General features: G+C 28.0%; 1 protein-coding gene across 1 annotated transcript in view; it reads left to right on the forward strand.

Annotated features, from left to right (window-relative positions):
• Nox (NADPH oxidase) overlaps positions 1 to 20,664 on the forward strand; it is a 705,004-nt gene that overhangs the window by 654,890 nt on the left and 29,450 nt on the right. Inside the window, exons 8-12 of the mRNA XM_075361037.1 lie at positions 5,199 to 5,409; positions 10,496 to 10,722; positions 12,365 to 12,553; positions 15,136 to 15,329; positions 19,040 to 19,361. Of these exons, the coding sequence (XP_075217152.1) occupies positions 5,199 to 5,409; positions 10,496 to 10,722; positions 12,365 to 12,553; positions 15,136 to 15,329; positions 19,040 to 19,361 (1,143 nt within the window). The remainder of the gene's footprint in view (positions 1 to 5,198; positions 5,410 to 10,495; positions 10,723 to 12,364; positions 12,554 to 15,135; positions 15,330 to 19,039; positions 19,362 to 20,664) is intronic.

A 20,664-nucleotide genomic window follows, 5' to 3' on the forward strand; every position in this document is an offset into this window, starting at 1 on the left:
ATAGTAATATTATTTTTATTTTACTGTTTAACAAAAATAATAGCATTTTTGTTAAAAATTATAGAAACTCTAAAAACTGTAATATGAAAATTTTAAAATGCTAGGATCTAAAAAAATTTACATTTGTAAAAGAACTTGTCTTAGAAACTACATAATTTTATATTAATAACTAACCTTATATTTGACTTCACCCAGGTTCTACAAAAGCAGGTAAGTATCTTTACAAAATTTGTGAAATTTAATTGCAGACCTAGTGATTCTATCAGTAAATCTTGTTACTGGATGTATTGTTTATATGTAAGAGTATAGTGTATGTAAGGAAGAATAGTGATACAGTTAACCAATTTGGGCAGATAGAAAAATAACCAAAACTTGCCTTAAGTGTATAAATTATTCATTAGGGAGATTAACACTAGCTTTTCTTAGTTGTGTCTCAGTTGGCTAATAACGATAATATTTTTCCTTAATAAAAAGTAGATTTTGTATCTGACATTTAATTATGAATATACAAGATTTGTTCAAAAAGAAACCAAACTATTTCAAAATTATTTTATTTATTTGTTATAAAATAAATTAGAATGATGCCTTCCAAGAAGAATCCTTTACTGTTATTACCACTCCAAGCAGCTTTTTTCAATAGGAATGCATTCTGGTACAAATTTCTTGGAACAACTTGCACATCCTGTAGTGAATGTTCTTTAATCTCTTCTATCATTTGGAAACAGAATTTTTCAGGGTGGCTTTCTTCTAAAGAAACCCATTACTATGAAATCAGCCAAGTAGTATCTTGTTGCCATCAAAAAGAATTATATATTAAGGTTCATCAAAAACTCTCAAATGTCAAATGTGCTAGGGCAATGTTGCGGTACAGCTTCCTTATTTTGTTTCCTAATACTCTGATCTCTTCTTTCTTACTGGTTTTTCCAAGTAATACATTACATTTAAATAAAACTTTTTTGTTGTTAAGATTATACATAACATTCTCATAATGAACAGTATGAGGGTCATTTAATAATAAAATAGACAAATAGCTGTATAGCAAAAATGGCTTATTAAATAAATATCATTTTTGTCTACTTTTCAACATAATCCCCATCTACTTCTTTGCACTTGTCCCATCTTTTTATGAGTCTTCTTATCCCCTCAGTGAAGAATTCTTTACCTTGATATCAAAACCAGTTTTGTATTTTTTTCTTTATCCTTTCATTGTCGTCGAAATTGATGCCACACAAAGCTTCTTTTATTATACCAAACAGATAAAAATCTGAAAGGGCAAGGACAGGGTTGTAAGGAGGATGAGGTTGGAGCTCCCAACTCACTTTGCCAATAGTTAGTTACCAGCATTAGTTGTGCCGTATGAGGTTGAGTGTTGTCTTGAAGAAGAAGCACACTTTTCCTCTGCTATCCCAGATATTTCCTCTTTAACATGGAGTTGACTTTGTTCTCAATCATAGCTGAGTGATTTTGGTTGTTAATAGTGTGTTGCTTCTCCAAATAATCACAGAAAACTGGACCATGGGCACTCCAAAAGTGGTTAACATGACCTTACCACGATGGTTGTGTTTTAAATTTTTTACAGACAGATAATTCAGGGTGTTTCCACTGCATGCTTTGAAGCTTGGACTCCAGCTCAAAATGATGTATCCAGGTTGTTTCATCACAGGTTAAAATCCTGGTAAAATGGTACATTTAAATGGTACAAAAATGTGTCATCTTCATTATTGAAATGAGTTTTGAGTTTAGTGCAAATGTGAATCTCTTGACTTTGCGATGAATTAGTAAGCTCTCTGAGAATCCACCTTGCACAAGTGTTATGGTAGTTCGATTTGTTTTGAATGATGGATTGAGTTGTGCCAACACTTACTCGATATTTTTCAGCAGTTTGTTCTACTGTAAGATGTTGGTCTTCTTGGATAAGGGAATTAATACGAGAATCTAATAATGCCAAGTTCAACACTGTTACCAGACACCCGGAGCAGTGGTCATCAGTCACGCTTTTGCGGCCAATTTTAAACTTTTCCACCCATGTGTAAAAACTCGCACGGTTCATGTAACTACTGCCACATTGTTTGTTCATCCAGGAGAATATTTCTGATAGTTGTAACTTTCCGAAATTAAAAATCATATCACAGAACGCTGTTCTTCAAAAGTAATTTCTTCGAGCGCCATTGTAACTAAGACTTTATAGGTTATATTTACATAAATATTAATTGAACAACTGACTAACATTCTTCTCAAGGTTGTCGACTAACACTTATATAAGTTACAATTGCCTGCATTAAGTGTTTCCTTCACTAAAAATATTTGTTAGTTTACTTATTGAATGACCCTCGTACAATTAAAAAAAAAAATATTATTATCACTTTCACATATTAGCAACTCTGGCTTGCTTAACTTAAAAGACCAAAAATCATTCATAACATTGTGAGTAACTCGGATCTTTCAACACACCTTGGCTGTTTTGAAACAGAATTTTATAAAAAATCTTTCACTTGAGAATCTTAATTTTATTTTATCAGAAAATCACCATAATCATGAAACACAACTTCACTTACACACTTGCTTAGTTGTGAATGAAACAAGTAGACTGATAAAGCAAACGGAATATATTATTTCCCAACAAATTCATTATACAGCACATAATGGAATAGTAAATATCAACAGTTTGTCACTCTGTTTCAGAAATTTGGTTTCTTATTGCAAAAACAAATCTCACATATATTACAACAATATAATCCAATTAAAGTATCTTGTTCTGAAGTATAGAGCTCAAAAAAAGTTATTATGATTTTAAAGAAATAGGTAACAGATGATCCACACCAACTAATTAGGTTTACAACACGTAGAAAATAATATATAGTAGATATAATATTTTACCAAACAAAAAAATCCAATTTTTTTCAAATGCATTAATTAGAGAATCAAATAAAAATTCAGGGCTAGAAACAAGCATATAAAATATGTTAACAATAAATTGATTGTAGGGTATACTGAGGACATAAATAACAAATATTACATAATTAAAAATAAACTAAATTTATAAAACAACAATTTTTAATTTACAAACTAACTTGATATAAATCATAGCATCATAAATATTGAAACAATAAATAACAAAATCGTAAAGTGTTTAGAAGAGACCTAATTGTAATATATACTTACAATTCACAAATTTTCAAACACATCTTGGATATATTACAAAATAAATACTTATAGAAATATGATCCAAAGGACATATACATATAATAAGACATATAATAGGACATATACTAGTAATAATAATAGTAAAATGTGTAAAGAAATTTAGTATATAAAGAAACATGCAAATATAAACAGGTATAACAATAGATTCATTGATAAAATGCTTAGAAAATATTTAAATAATAGAAAAATGTCAGAAGAAACCACATCTATAAGCAATAACAATAATTTTGCCTAATAAATTTATTACATTTAAATATCAAAACAGTAATACTACAAATATCACTAATGTATTTCATAAAAATGGATATAACATGGCTTGTGTACCAGGTAAACCAAAAAATATGTTTTGCAAAATAACTTAAACTTTGTGGAATTTACAAAATTAAGTGGAATGATTATGATGATTTGTAGGTAGGAAAACCACCAAGTCATTCATACAAATATTTTTGGAATACTATAACAATTATAAAAAAGAAATTATTAAATTTTCAAATTTTACTAAACATCTTTTAAAGAATAAACATAATATTACTGATATTTATAAAATTTAGAAATATTAATTAAATAATAATAAAGAAATTGATGTGCTAGAGAAATATTATACTAGTAAATATAAAAACCATATTAACTTATAAATAAGCAAAATGAATATGATATAAGAAATTTATATATTTAAACTCCTGAAGTTGGAGTAACACTCTGAAATTACTACAGTTAGGCCAGTCTTATTTTGCTATTCTGACTGTATCTTGTTTTAAATTATAAAATATGTAACAGACAAAATATACTATTATGAATTCAAGACAAGTTTAAAATAAAATAAAAAATAAGATTTTATTTGTTTGAAATAATCACAAAATATATATATATATATATATGTGTGTGTGTGTGTGTGTGTGTATTTTTTAAAAATAATTATAGGACACAAAATATTATATGTATTAGGAGCTGTGTAAGGAGGCCTGGTTTTAATTGAAAAGTCCTTCAGTCCAAGATTAGGATTTGTATACAGCAATTGAATAGGAATCAGAGTCTACAGATTTCTTCCATAGACTTAGCCAAACCCACTGAATCATGCAAATACCAAGGACTATAATTTTAAATGTTCCCGCATCCTTAGTACATAAACCACTAAAATATCTATTCAAAACCCATAGCATACTACGAGGGAGAAATATTGTGAGAAAAGGGTAAAGAAAGAAATAATTTGCCTGTAGAATGATTTCAAAACAAGTCAACATGTATAGCTGCAGGAGTGCTTCAAAACTTCCGCCAGGAACTGATATCCATTCCATTCGTAATCCCTTTGGAGATTAAATCTTTACCATGAGTGTGGGTGGCACATTACTGATCTCTGCTACTGATCTCCATGGTTTCAGAAAATACTGATTCACAGTATTAGAATATGGAATTTTCTTAAAGGAATCTTATTCTTTTCTGAATTCTAAGAATCATACTATATTTGAAGAAAACTTTAATATCTTTTCAATCTTATTTAATTTTCTTGCTCTTCTAGTAATTACCTAACATTATTTGTAATAATATTGCTGTTCTTGAAGTTTGAAAAATATCTTGTTAGTGTAATTTTATGATGAAAGAACCATAAAATTTAGTTTTTATTATATTGTAAAAAATGGTCTAACATGAGGAGGAGAAGTATATAATGCATACTCTATTCTACCAACCATAATTGTTGTTCATACAGAATAAAAATTACTTTAAATTATCATGTAATATAATATAATTTTCTGTAAAATGCACTTTATTCTTGAAATGAATAATTTTCCGTATATAACTTTCATGGTTTCATGTTTTATTGAGTTTTATTTTAAGTCTAAAAATTTTGCAGATAATAAATGAATGAAACAAAGTTTTGATTATACTCTTTCAAAGATTAAGAAACATATTTACAAAGAGGTAGTACTGAACAAATGAATTTCATCTACGTGTTTTTAATAAATTAAAAGTGACACATTTATTTTTAATTTTTGCAGGTGATGGTTTAATACAGCACAGAGAATTACAACATGTTATGCGAGCTTGTATGGAAGAAAATGGTATGCGTTTTAGTGAAGATCAAATCGATGACCTTACTATGGCACTTTTTGAAGATGCAGATGCTGAATCACGGGGTGCAATTACATATGAAGCATTAAAAAAACAGCTTGAAAAACATGGAGGATTACTTGAAAACTTATCTATTAGGTAAGGAGGTTATAACATTATTTTGTTTTTATAATTTTTGTACTAAATACAGACAAGAATAGGTACTGCGACACATGGTACAGAGGGATTTTCCCCTGAGCACCCAACTAATGATATTTTTATGCATTGTTATAAATTATTATCACTATCTAAGGTACTTTGATAAAAATTTAAGGTATTTTGAACTCATTCCTCAATCAAACATCAGTTTCACTGAGGAAATTATATTCATAATATGTAATACTAATGGTTAATTCATTAAAAATAATAATATAATAAAAAACGTGTTCTATAAAAGTGAAAAAAATATATTTACATAAATACATTAAAAGAGTATTATCATTAAAATTGTAGTATATTCTTCCAATTACTAACATTGAAATTTTACCTTCATGTAAAAAATATGAATAATAAATTATAGTAATTAAAAAATCTATGTTGTGATTTTTAAAGAAAAACTGCTATCAAAAAGCACACGCATATTTTTCATATTTCATAAAATATAATTTCTATGTTCCTTACAAAAATAAGTTATTAACTAACTGGCTGTTCAGTAATCAGCAAACTAATTTTTGATCAGCTGGTTTCAAGTTTACTTCTTTCTTTACTGAACTTTTCATGTAATATTTCATTCGTATCAACTTTTTCATTATGTACACATGCATGTTCCAATTTGTAATAGTAAATAAAATTAACCATAACACATACATAATACTCTTAACTTTTATTTTTTAAAATAAGGTGCAACTATATGAAGGCTACATATAACTATTTTTGTACCTGTATTACTATATAAGTCTGTTACTTCTTTAGCCTATTTATTTTTAGAAGTAATAAACAAATATTAATTAAAAACTGGCAGACTATTTTTCCTTGGGCTCAATGGAAATAACATAGGTCAAAAAATAATAATTTGGAACTGATATAAAAGTAGATGAATTAGAATATATTTTTTATGCTAAATCTTAAAATGAAACCATTTTTCACCACCCTTAAATTTTTAGTTATGACGCTTTAAAATATTGAGAAAGTTCTTTAATAACAGAATACAAAAAAAATAATAATAATTATGATTAAATTTCCTACATTTATTTTACAGACATTTACATTTATCTTAATTTCTTTTTTCTTATTTTCCTTTTGGGTTTGGTGAAGTCTTCTCTTTTTATCACCCAGCAGTAGTCACTCATCATAGATTTATCCCATCTGCCTTGATAATGTTTTTCCATCAGCAATATATCTTGGGTGTAACCTTTCTCCTTGTTCATTGCTGATGTCACCCAAGTTTAAAGGAAAAAAGTCAATTTAAAGTTTAAAGGAAAAAGAATGTGAAAAATGAATTTTCAATGACACTCTGCTGCCTACATATTTGTTGTTCACTAAGAATTAATTTATAAGGTGATAATGGTTTTCAGGTTTTTTGTTTCCAAGAAAACCTATAACGATTTCTTGGAATGACTTCCATTCTGCTAGTTCTTCAGGATTGATTCAGTTTGCTGTCAAATATATTTTCACAAATTAATTTTCTTATTTGTATCCCAATGAATATTCCCCCTTTTAAGTTGGCTTCAATTAACTGTGAAAAAACCTCAGCTAAATATTTAAAACTGTCTCCATCCTTATCTGATGTTTTTACGAAATTCTTCATCAGGCTCAGTTTTATGTGTAGAGGTGGTAAAGTAATACGATCTGCTTTGACAAGGGGAATATTGACAAAATTTTCCTTTCTTTCAAGGGGAAAACTGATTTCTTTTTGGCAAGTCTTTAACAGTGTAGTGTTTATTTGTAGCCTGACTATCCCACAAACACAAGAAACACATATATTTTGTAAAGCTACTCCGGAGACCGAGAAGAAAACCCACTGGGTTGGTCTAGTGGTGAACTCGTCATCGGAAATCAGCTGATTTCAAAGTTGAAAGTTCTAAGTTTCAAATCCTAATAAAGACAGTTACTTTTATACGCATTTTAATACTAGATCGAGAATACCGGTGTTCTTTGATAGTTGGATTTCAATTTACCACACATCTCAAGAATGGTCAACCTGAGACTGTACAAGACTACACATCATTCACATTCATAGATATCATCCTCATTCATCCTCTGAAGTAATACCTTAGAGTGGTTCCAGAGGCTAAACAGAAAAACACGCCAAGAAGAAGCCATATCACTTTCAGGTCAGCAATAATTTGCCATGAGAATTTATTATACTTATAACTTTAAATATTTTTGAAATTCTTTCATATGTTTCTTTCAGTCCTACAGCATGTGCTACCAGTACAGAAGAAAACTTATTTGAGGTATGCAACAACACTGCCTTTAAGCTTCTTTTTAATGAGTCTATAATAAACACTAATCATGAATAATACATTCAATGCCCAATTCAGACATTAGCCCCCTAACGTTATGGCAAGAATAAATTAAAACATCTCTTTTAAAGTATTTCAGTAAATTTTCATTTCGATTTCTATACACTGAAATTTTAGCATTCTTGTTTAACAAATTCCATTCTTTAACACGTGAACCTAGAAGTTCTGCATGTTGTTTTAAAAAATACAACTCACGAATTAGGTTCCTCAGTTCTTCTTGTATGATGAGGTGAGGTTCAGTATTTAATTCTTCTGGAATGTGATTAATATCTATTGAAGTTGAGAATTCACTGGTTGAGGCTTCTGGGAAATCATGAATTTCTTTCCAAGAATTTGGAGCATTCGGTATTGGTAAATTAATACCATGAAGTACTGGACTCATAGCTGTACCAACATTTGGGAACACAATACTGCTTATACTATTTGAATTGAAACCAGTAACATTTGTTACGCAAAAATAGCAGTTGTCATAATGGTTAGTAGGTTCTCACCAAATCATAGGTAAGCCAAAATGCACGTGCTCTTTTTTCCTTTTAACCATTGGGTTATAATGTAGCACTTGATGCATGCTACATGTGAAGCCCAGGATTTACCTTGGTTTCCCAAGGGACAGTCTAAATAATGTTTGTAAGCATTTTCAACAATTCGATACTGCTTTTCATTGACTTTTAGTGGTGAATACGTAACAGAATACGCAAACGTAACAGAAAAACATTTGAGCAAATGTAATGGAAAATTTTTGGAGATTCTTTACAAGCCCAATTTTTATTCATTGTAAAATTCAAAACATTTTAATGAATGAAAGTAAACTGAAATATTTCAGAAATACTTACTTAATTATAAAAATAATTAAGATTTAATTTATAAATACTTAATTACTAAAAATACTTCATAAAATTGTTTCACCAAGGGGCGCAATAAAACAGCACGAAACACATACACACACAGACAACTTAACAAGTCTTGATGTTCAATAAAATAATACCAAAAGTCGTTCTGTCATAAAAATCTTTTGCTAAATTTAAGGCATCACTTATGAAACAATCTTTATAATATGTTTATGATAAAACCACTACCACAACTAAAGAACACAGCAAGTCATACCAAAAGTTGAACTCATACTGAAGAAAATTTCATCATATTGAATTATTCATTACTTGACTCACTGACATGTCTGGCTTGACATGAAATGACATCATTTGACTGTTATGTATCAAATGTAGGTCCACAGCATGCATCACAATATAAATCAGATGTGATTAAGCAAACATATAGACGTACTAATGTATTTGCATTGTTTGTTACACGAATGATGGAACAAACAAATTTAAGAGGGTTGTAACTTAAGAACATTACATGATGGGTTGTTTCAGAATACACATTCATATTCAACATATAAAATACTAGATAGAGCACCTACTCTCTTTTCAGTTCCAAATTTTATATTGACCAGTGTAATTAGTGCATTCCAATATTATTAAATTAAATATTTAATATTAACATAATATAAAATATTAAATTGTTTTTATCTCTATTGGGTTCCCTTTATCTTTCTTATTGCTACAGGAATTTGTTGAACAGATAGGTAGGAATAGTTTTACTAACCTAACTTTCTGCTTGAAACCGTTTGGTTTTAACAGTTTAAATCATAAGTGAAATGTTTTGTAATCCAATACATAATTTTGTGGATAAATAATGTTTTGTTTAATTATTTTTAATCATGTTTCATTTTAGACACGGAAGTAACTGAATTGTGAACAACATTACTCTCAGAAAAACAAAATTAAGTTGATACCTTTGGAACTCGCATCCTTTACATTCATCATAGCCATAACAAAGAGAGTGACAGATTATTTGTAGATATTTTGGAAATATGCTGCTATATTTTACAACTTTACTGATCATGTCCTGTATGCATCACTGTGTTTTTGTTCAAACAGTAACTTACTCATCTATGATAACTTATAACAACTTTGGATCTAAGGCTGAAGTGCATTGTTAATTAAAACCTAATAACAGCATAGCACCTAGATCTCAGTAGAAAGGGGCCATTTGCATTAAAATACCAATAGGCCTTTGCTTAAACTTTCTACCTCTTCATAGTAATACAAGAGTTAACCTTCTCTACCACTACCACAACATAACTTGGGATAGATAGAGTAAAGCAACAGACAATTACCAATAATTTTTTTGCTAACCTTTATTTTTGTTGTTAGTTATCTTTTTTTCTAAAAAAGGAAATTTTTCTTGTTTTTGTTTATGTTCCAACTATTTTTAAGTATATACAAATCTGAGCAAGTGTATACTTACAGATTCTTAAAATTTATCAGAAAATTTGTAAATTGAAAAAAAACAACCCTTATTCAACCAAAAATTCTGATCAAGTATTTAAATTTTTGTCATACATTTTAATTCATATATTTTTTCAAAAAATAAAAGGCAAAAAGTCTTCAAAAGGCATGCAGTCAATCTCATATATTTTTCCATTAAAACTAAAGGAAACTAGATTTTAAATAAACAATTTAAAAAATTTTTAAATAAATCTGTTGAAATAATTTAATTCACTAACAAATGAGAATATCAACATCGAGACACTCTCCTTTTAGACATATAGCATTCGATGTGTCTGCATATGTGGAGTATATTATAATTATGAAAGAAAGCTCATAATAAAACAAATTATTTGAATATAATATTTATTGATTTTTTTTTTTTTTCAGTATTGACAGATGGCTTGTCCCACCAAAGCCAAGTCCACCTCCAGCATCAGTATTTGGAAAACTATTAGCTCTAAAACCATATCAATTATCACGACCATATATGAAGAATAATTATGTATACCTAATATTTCTTGGTTTATTTCTTGCTGTTAACGTTGGACTTTTTGTATCAAGAGCAATACAATATCGTGCTTCTAATTATTATGTTATTTTTGCAAGAGCTTGTGGTAAGTTATATACATTGTAGGCAAAATTTGTTTCAGTTATAAAATTATATCTCTATGAGTCATATTATTCATAGTGTTAGATATGTTAGTATTTATAGTTTTGAGAACTTCTATAATGTTTTTAAAAATACACAAAAACAAGCATCAATTTTTTTGTAGGGATTGATACACTTTGAAGAAAACTATAAATTTACACATTTATAAATGTGAAGATCTGGAGATTTGAATTAAACCAAAATGCAAATGTTGAATTATTTCAGATTTAAAAAACATTTTTGGACTGACCCCAAAGGGGAAGACACCCTTGTGATGGATCCAATCCCCACACCACCCCTTCTATACCTTGCCTTTAGAGGCTTTACCGGAGATCATCTTTAAGGCCTCAAGACATATTTCATCTTGCCTCAGTCAGAACACCACTGATGCGAATACCACATGTGACACATTCCCATTGGTGTACTACTCTTAAACAGATCCTACAGACATTATACAAGTCTTAAACAAGACCATCTGATTGAGCTGAAAGTTACCCAATCAATGGCAGAATGAGTCCAACACAGAGTGCTGAGCCCATACAGATGAATACTGAACCTATTACCAAAACTGAGAAGCAAACGTAAATTGAGAAGAACAGAACATGGTATGAAATAAAACAAAAGTAAAAACCAAAAATATGAACAACAACAACAGAACATTAAAGAAAACACAACAACATAACTTACTTAATATAACCAAAATCTGACCAACAAACAAAACACAAAAGAAAGCTCTGTAAAAGAAAGAACACTAAAAGAGAACAACAAAAATATCAACATAAACAAATAAAACCTACAAGACTAAGGAAAAATATAAATTAAAACAAACAAGACAACTCACAACTGAAATTCCAAACAACTATTTGTCAATTTGACTAATGAATTAGTCCCGTGATCGCTTGTACGTGGGACAATCACTCGACTTACTATTGTGTCTAGCCGGCTTTCTAAATTGAACAGTTTACACAAATTGGTGAGTCACCCTCCTTTTAACAGGACAACTATCAACATGATGACCTTCCTTAGAGCTTTGCAAACAAATCTCCTCTTTATAAAATTTTGCCACATGCCCAAGTGGATAATTATAGATTATGTGTTTTATACTTATTGGAACTCACTAGTTGAACAGCATTAAGCCCAAACCACTTGATAATTGAGTATTCAAATACAGTTTAAAGTAACTAATAAAATGAATCAGAACTAGATCCTGCAGTCATCCTGAACAGCTGTAGTAACATCTTACTGCTGATGATAGAAACCAATTGCCAATAGCTGAATAAATTTACAAGAGTTATTGGGAAGTATTAAAAACCTGGAATAAAATGTTCAGGTTTCTACTTTGAAGTTCCTGTCATTGATTAGATCTTGAGTAAAAGATTTCTATTATTTCTTTGTTATTAGTAAACATCTAAATATGTAAAAAAGATGGTTAGTAAAAAGGAATTTATTAACTTAGATGAAACAAATGAAATCATTTTTTATAATAGAGCAGAATATGGTAATGTTTCTTAAAATTATTGTAAAGGAAAGACATAATGAAAAATTAACGTACAATGAAAAAAAATGACATTCAATGAAAAATAAATAATAGTATTGATTTTTTGCAGGTCAATGTCTCAACTTCAACTGTATGTTCGTCTTAGTGTTGATGTTACGACACAGTATAACATTTCTTAGAACACGAGGATTTAGTAGCATTCTACCATTAGATCAGCACATTTATTTTCATAAATTAACTGGAGTTTTAATTTTCATCTATAGTGTATTCCATACAATCATGCATTTATTAAATTTTAGTAAGTCTTTCCTGTTTTTAAAATAATATTCCTTAATTGAAAATTATTAAATGTTACTATTAAAAATGATCTGAACGTGTTTCAGAAATAAATAGATATGTTATATATATTTTTTCCATTAAATTAATTGTGAGGATTTAGTGTACTATAGAGTAGTTTTACATTGTCATACTTGAAGCCAGAAGATTTTGTATCGAAGGAGTTCCAAGCGCACACAAATAAATGTATTATTCAAAGATAATCATGTATTAATAAAAACTTGATCTATATTTTTAATCTATTAGCATTCTCTTATATCAACCTGTAGGATTAGTAGATGAAAAATAATTAATTATGCTAAAATTATTATTTATTTTTTTTACTTTATTAGAATTTGCTATAATAAATATAAAATAATTTTTGTTTAAGTAACCACAGATGTTGAGTATAATAATTAAATTTGTTAAATAATAAGTAAGGTTCATAAAATTTACAATAAAACATATTACAGCATTTGCATTTTTTATGATGCATTACATGAACTCAGTGTATAAGAATCTAATACAGAATACTTGTGACATCTGAAAATTACCATGCCTCAGAGGAATTTATATACAGAACCTTACACAAAAAAAAAGCAGAGATACTATCATTCCACAATGGAGATAAATTAAACTGTTAGTAACTAATGATAAAATTAAATGTAATTTTAGTATCATCACATTTCTAAAAAAAATACACAATTAAGTATGTTCAATAAACAATCTACAATTACAATTGTTCATAACAGAAAATATAATTTAAAGTAAAAACATCCATGTTCTAGGTAAAACAAATAATTCCTTTAAGACACACTAATAAACCAATAGATGTTAAATACCACCAATGCCTCACTGAATGCCTTAATATGCATCCCATGATTACTCCACCAGTAGTGGTTACTTTTGTCCTGTGGTTAAATCACATGTATACAGATACTCCATCTATAAATTTCATTGCTAGTAACCTCACTTCATTTATTTCTATAGCATTTACAAAATTGAACTAAAGAATGTATTCATTTAATTTATTCTGTTTATCATAATTTCTTTGATGATGCATTTATTAGTACACCTGTTTACTTGTTAGATGTATTGACTGAAAGTTTTAGTTGTATTTTTTTACTTTGTAACTTATGTATTATTTAGATTTATATAAGTTGTTTTGTTTTTTGTAAAGGATATATGTTTACTGATTTATTCATTCTTTCTATTAAATATATTCTTTCTATTTTTATGGCTGTTAACTACTACATATTATATGCTAACTGGGATGTTGTAAATAACTGAGATGCCTTATGCAATAAAGATGAATGGAAGATCAGTAGGTGAAATAAAAATACAATGTTTTTTTGTTCCATTAATAAATGCCACGCACATTTTTGGTTCTCTAATTAGATGGGTTGATTACTGCTTTTTACTGAGAAAAGAGGGCCTTGGAATTCTTAATCAATCTGGCTTTTGTTTTTACTAAAATCATATTTAATTAAAATAAAAAAATATACAACAGACTTTTTAAAATATGTTTATTAAATATTTAGATTAATACTATGAGAAATAGAATCATAAAGCATAAAAGATAACAGAGAAGGATTTATATCATGTTTTGTTTCATTTTTTCTACTTTATTAGCCAAATTGTAATTACTTTATACAAATTAAATGTTCAATGGCTACTCTTAAAAAAGTAAAATAATTCCTGTTCTACTACCTTTTTGATACTAACTGAACACAGTTATAAATATTTTATCATTTTTACAGCTGGCAGTGAAGGAAATTGAGCCCAGAATATATATTTTTATGTTGTTTTTTTTTTTTGGAGGTCTGTCACTCAGTAGTTGCAAATTAGTAATAATATGTATGTTTTATATTCATATTTTTTAGCATCATTCATTTGACATCACACTCAATATCTTCAAAAAAAAAAATCAAAAATCAAAAAAGTTTCCAAAAAATATTATGCATTTTACCAGATTTTTTTTAAACACACAATTTTAAAATTGCAGCATTATTAAAATCATATTTCTTGAACATTACTGTTCAAGAACTACATAAGTGAATGTTTCTCTCCTTACTTTTACATGAGAAAGAGGGTTGAACATAGATCCAGTAGCACAAATATGTTGTATTAATTTAACATCTCAATAGGAATTTTTACTATTTGTGATACATCTATCTACAATTCTAAACAAAGATTCCTTGATTTTTTGCATTTGTCATGGGAAATATATGAACTAGCTGCTGTTCTCTTATTTCTGACTTTACATTGAATAAAACATATTCATTTAACAGTTTGTAAACTATTTAAAATTACAGATATCAGAAACATTATAGATTATGAAACATTACTAAAACATGATATGAATTGAGAGAAGAAATGATGGTGGCCGAGGTATTAATTAAAACTTATAATCTATTGAAGATTGATAAAAACATTCTTAAATTTATTGTATGGCTGTAATATGTAATTAGATGTAACTAATAACCGATTGATGATATTTAAATTTAGAGTAAAATTATTTGTGTATTTGTTGCAGTAAAATTAATTTATCAATTTTCTTAATAGGTTTAATAGTAGTTAATGATCCTTGGTTAAATGCAAATGGTTATACAATTTATGAGTGGCTTCTTACAAGTAAACCTGGATTATTTGGTTTTTTTGGTGGTTATGCTAATCCAACTGGTATTGCTCTTATTATTATTTTGACTATCATGTTCATTTGTTCACAAGCATTCGTACGTCGTGGAGGTTGTTTTGAGGTAAATATTGTTAAATAAAATTTTTATAATTATTTTTATTTATTTTATACTAGATTATCATAAAAATATAAATAAAAAACTAGGTGTTGGATTAGTTCATTTAAATTTGAAGTTAATTTTTTAAAATGTCTAAATAACATTAGGAAGGGGAGTTTCTTACAAGGAAGAATTATGCTCTTTTAATAAAAAAATTCAACCTTTCTTGTTGCACTTAAATTTGCAGTTTCCTAGTTAAAAAGAAAAAAAACAAATTGATTAAGTATTATAATGAGATGACTGGATTATTAAAACATATACATTATTAAAGTTATAAAAAACTCATCTACTGATGGATTTAAACTCATCTACGGATTTAAACTCCACTTTCTCACCTGCTGAGATTAAATACTAAAGTTGTAAATTATTTCCAAATTATATTTTATTTTATGGCATATTTTTATAATTTCAGCTGTAATGTGTTTTTATTTTAGATATTCCTACTACTGCCTAGTTTTAGAATTTTCATTTAAAAAGTATTATTCTTCAGGAATGTCTAAATTACCCTGAAATAACTCTTCATTACGCATTATTGTTATTTTTTTACATATTTTACAGTTAAAATGTAATTCTTACTAATGGTACATACTGCCATTGATAATTTTTTTTTTATTGGGAACAGTTTTATTTGTACTTTCAGATCGCTTATTTAGCTGAATTACTATCATTTTATATTTTGTTTTTTATTATGTCTTAAGCTTGTCTTAAATGAATTCAATGTATTTTTTTTTAATCTTATTTGAGTTGATGATCAACATTCTATGATTGGTGAGTATTACAGTTTTTATTAATCAGTTCTAGTTGACTATAAAATAAATGCAAAATATTTATTTTTTTCTTCAGAATATATAAACAGTAAAAAATGTACGTAGTTATCTCTTACTCATACACAGCTTTATAAATATTAAAATAAATCTTAATAAGTATTTGGGTAAGGATGAGTATATCTCAGATTACTTTAAGATATTATATCAAAATATTACCAAAACAGTTAAATTTTGAGTGTAAAACAAGCAGTGAACATTACACAAAATATATCTCCCAGCCAAACTTCTAAAGAAGAAACTATAAAGTTTAACCAAAGAAAAAAATGTCTGGAATAAATTACATTAAAATTAAAGCTATCCAAATTATATAAAAACAAGAAATTTGATAAAAATAAAGCTCCAAAAATGACAAAATCAATTTTAAATTTACTCTGATTTTTATCAATTCATTGATAAAAATTACCAGTTATAATTTTCTATAATTTATTACAGTTCATTGAACTGTAATGAATTACATAAATTGTAAATTTTAAAAGAAGTAGCAGCTTAATTATACTCGATATTACCTCACTAACTGAGGCCTCTTAACAAATCCCGCAACAAAAATCAATTTTCAAAAATAACTGGACAGTTAAAGTGTGTAAATGCAGTTTACAGATCATTTCTTGTGATTTATTTCTACAAAACAAGTTTTTTACATTATCATTAATAAATGATATCCATCACATCATTATCAGTAAGCTGATAAAGTCTGCAAGTACTGCTGACTGCTCTTAGAGGAGTCTTTTTAGTAAGTACAATCAAATTAAAAATATCAGCAATGGATTAATGAAGTAGCCTGGTTAAATTTCTTCACTAAATAAGTGTGAGTGTCTTCATGAGACAAATCTTTTTTTCTATTTTAACCGTACTTTCCATTTATATTCATTGAAATTTATTTTTTTTTTTTGTCTTCAGTCATATGACTGGTTTGATGCAGCTCTCCAAGATTCTCTATCTAGTGCTAGTCGTTTCATTTCAGTATACCCTCTACATCCTACATCCCTAACAAATTTATAAAAATAATATTAATAATTTAAAACAATATAAAGTGGCCATTATTATTTTGCGTTTCAGCAGCATATAATTATGTTAAAATTTTCTGTACAGTGTAAACTACTCCTATCATTGTGTTACAGAAATCAATTATTACAAATCTTTTGTGTATTTATAATGGGTAGTTTATTATGCATGTTGACATAGCTAAGTTGACCTTTATCTCCATTATGCAATAACCATTAATAGAATAAAATAGCAATTGTAAAGCTGATGAAATGAAAAATAACCCTTGGCAAATTCACTTTCAACAGTAAAAAATTAAGAAATATGCTCCGTCTCACACATCTGTCAGCATTGAGCAGACTGAGATTAAACAAGTTTATTAATTGTCAGGAAGAGTGGCAAGGCAGAGCAATATGAATCACATTTTAAAATTTAAGATATATTTATTTTCTAGGGTTAACATACTCTCATAGGATGTTTAATTACAAGCTATATAACCTTCTGCAAGTTTTAATACTCACAGCAGGTAAACTGCCTTTTCATTCTCTCTTTTAGTAACCAGCATTCAGTCTAATCTATCAAATGTATCAAACTACTTGATGTTAGAGTAATGCATTTAAACATTAACAGCAGGGGCTTCAGCAACTAAATTTACTTACTGAATAATAAATATACAGTAATCATTTATTGTTGCAGAATTACTTTTATCAGTTTTACATATTTATTTTTTCTGTCTCTGGAACTAGCTTCCTGACTTTACTTTAAATCAGTTTCTCCTGAAACAGTTCCAGTATTCATGATTTTTAAAAAGTATAGTTTTATTATACTTATATAAGAAAAAAATTTGATGTGGATACCACATGATTTCCTTGTATACTTATTAAATTACGTATACACATTTTTTTTTTAAATGAAAAGTACATAAAATTTTATTTCATTCTAATATTTTTTCATAGTTTCTTTTTTATTGTTATTATTGAATTATTATTTATTGTAATTTTTTTTACAATGAGAGGTAAATAATTATTAATAAATCAATATATTTATGTTAAAATATAAAAATGAGATGAAGTCGGATTTGAATTGATGTGCTACTCTTGTAAGATCCAAATATTTCAGTAATTAAAATTTTATTTGGCTATAACTCTGGAATCAATTAAAATAAGTACTACTTATGATATATCATTGAAAAGCTCTCAATGAGGGCTTATTACTGCATTTAAGTAAAAGTCCAAATCCACATTTTTTTTTGTATTTTGGGCTTCTTTAGATACTTTTGGTTCAGTCGATTGCAATCAAAAGGGGAAGTGCACAACTGGATGTTACGACAGTTCGAAATACAAAATTTCAACCTTCTACGACTAATTGTTTTTGAGTTATGCATACGTTATTGATACATACGTACGTACGTATGTACAGATGTCACGCCGATACTTGTCAAAGTGGATTCAGGGATGGTCAAAATAAATATTTCCGTTGAAATATGAAAACCGAAATTTTTTGCAATCTTAATACTTCCTTTACTTCATACAAAGAAGTAAAAAGGATTGTGGGCTATGATGTTAAACTACATTCCTTAAAATTTGTTTTAAGTACATAAAACTCTCATGGAGTAGCATTCTGAAAACTTAAGGAAGAAGGATAAACGCCAGTAGTCAAGTTACATTTAATAAGCCAGTTCCCTCAAGTCACTGAAGTTAAATATTTGCAGGTTCAGATTCCCTGTTTGCTGTTGGCTTATAGCAATGACTACTGACCATAGAGCTGCCAAACTGCTTAAATTTAAAAATGGAATATAAAAGTAAGGTTCCTAATATAATGAAACAAATATTATTTTTATATGAGTTTATCAATTTTATTTTACAGATATTCTATTGGACTCATTTGTTATACTTACCATTTTGGTTATTAGTGCTTGTACATGGACCAAATTTTTGGAAATGGTTTGTTGTACCAGGTGTTGTTTACTTAATAGAACGAATCTTAAGATTCTCTTTAATGAGATCTGACCGAGGGAAAACATACATAAGTTCAGGATTATTGTTACCATCACGTGTTACACATCTTGTTATCAAGAGACCACCTCAGTTTGATTATCATCCTGGTGACTATGTTTTTGTGAATATTCCAAGAATTGCAAAATATGAATGGCATCCGTTTACTATAAGTTCAGCACCTGAACAAGAAGGTATATAACATTATTTGATATCTCAACAATAATTTCAGTCTAATAGATAACTTATTTAATACTTAATTAATTTCAGTAGGTAACTATAAAGAGTTACCTTCTGAAATGTACCATTACCTTGATTTGTAAGAGGATTATTTTCTGAAAAAATAACAAGTAAATTGAACTGTAATGAATTACATAAAATGTAAATTTTAAAAGAAGTAGCAGCTTAGTTATACTTGATATGTATCTCACTAACTGAGGCCTCTTAACAAATCCAGCAACAAAATTTGTGAACAAGCTCACTGATAGTCACCCACTGGTGACTCTATCAGTGAGCTTGTCTTCAATAGTATTTTGAAGTACTAAGGAGAAAATTGATCCAACTCATACTGTAGATGCAAGTATAAGTATAATGGCCAGTTTTTATTGCTCCATCTAGAAAGATGTACATATTTATATATATATATATATATATATATATATTAAAGACTGCATCAGTTTGCAGAAAAAAATATTTATAGTAATTTACAAAAAAAAATTATATTAAAAAAAACAGTCCAAAAATAGAACCAAACAGACATAATTACTGACATAAAAATTTTGTGCATATCTATTGTCGTGGTACATGGGATATTTTTTTAATCGGATAAACTCTTTTAAAAATTCAAATTTCCCATTTTTGAAATTTTATTAGTAGTCTTCATACATTTCTTGTAAAGAAAATTACTTTTTTATGGATGGATTTGAATACTAGACTGTGGATACCAGTGTTGTCTGGTGGTCGGGTTTCAATTAACCACACGTCTCAGGAGTGGATGACCTGAGTCAATTTCAGACTACAAGTTTACTGGTACATTTAGACTTACATTGCACTATACCTGAGCTATGCCAGGTCTTGTAAGCAAGTAGTAGTAATTACATTTACCTATACACATATACTCATACCCAGCAAGCAGTAGCTGAAAAACAAGTTGGAAAAATAAATATATTTAATTGTTTTTTGTCAGTTTGTATGTGCTATTATACAACTATAATAATATTTATATTCATATAAGCATTTGTCTTTAAACCTACATTATTTCAAACATAAAAACAAAACAAAAACTTACTTCATATTTTACTCTTTTACAGTCATTACTCTTTTTAAAATAATTTATTTTTATGAAAATAAATATTACTGCAACGTATGTGGCACAATTATTATTCATTTTTGTATACTTTTAACATACAGGATTTTGCATTCATAACACAAGTACCTTGTTTTTCTCTTATTTTCTTTGTTGGGTAAAGTAAAAAAATTCTCTTGATTCATTATTGG

Source organism: Lycorma delicatula, chromosome 3 (assembly GCF_047948215.1).
Source record: "Lycorma delicatula isolate Av1 chromosome 3, ASM4794821v1, whole genome shotgun sequence".
Classification (NCBI taxonomy): Eukaryota; Metazoa; Arthropoda; class Insecta; order Hemiptera; family Fulgoridae; genus Lycorma; species Lycorma delicatula.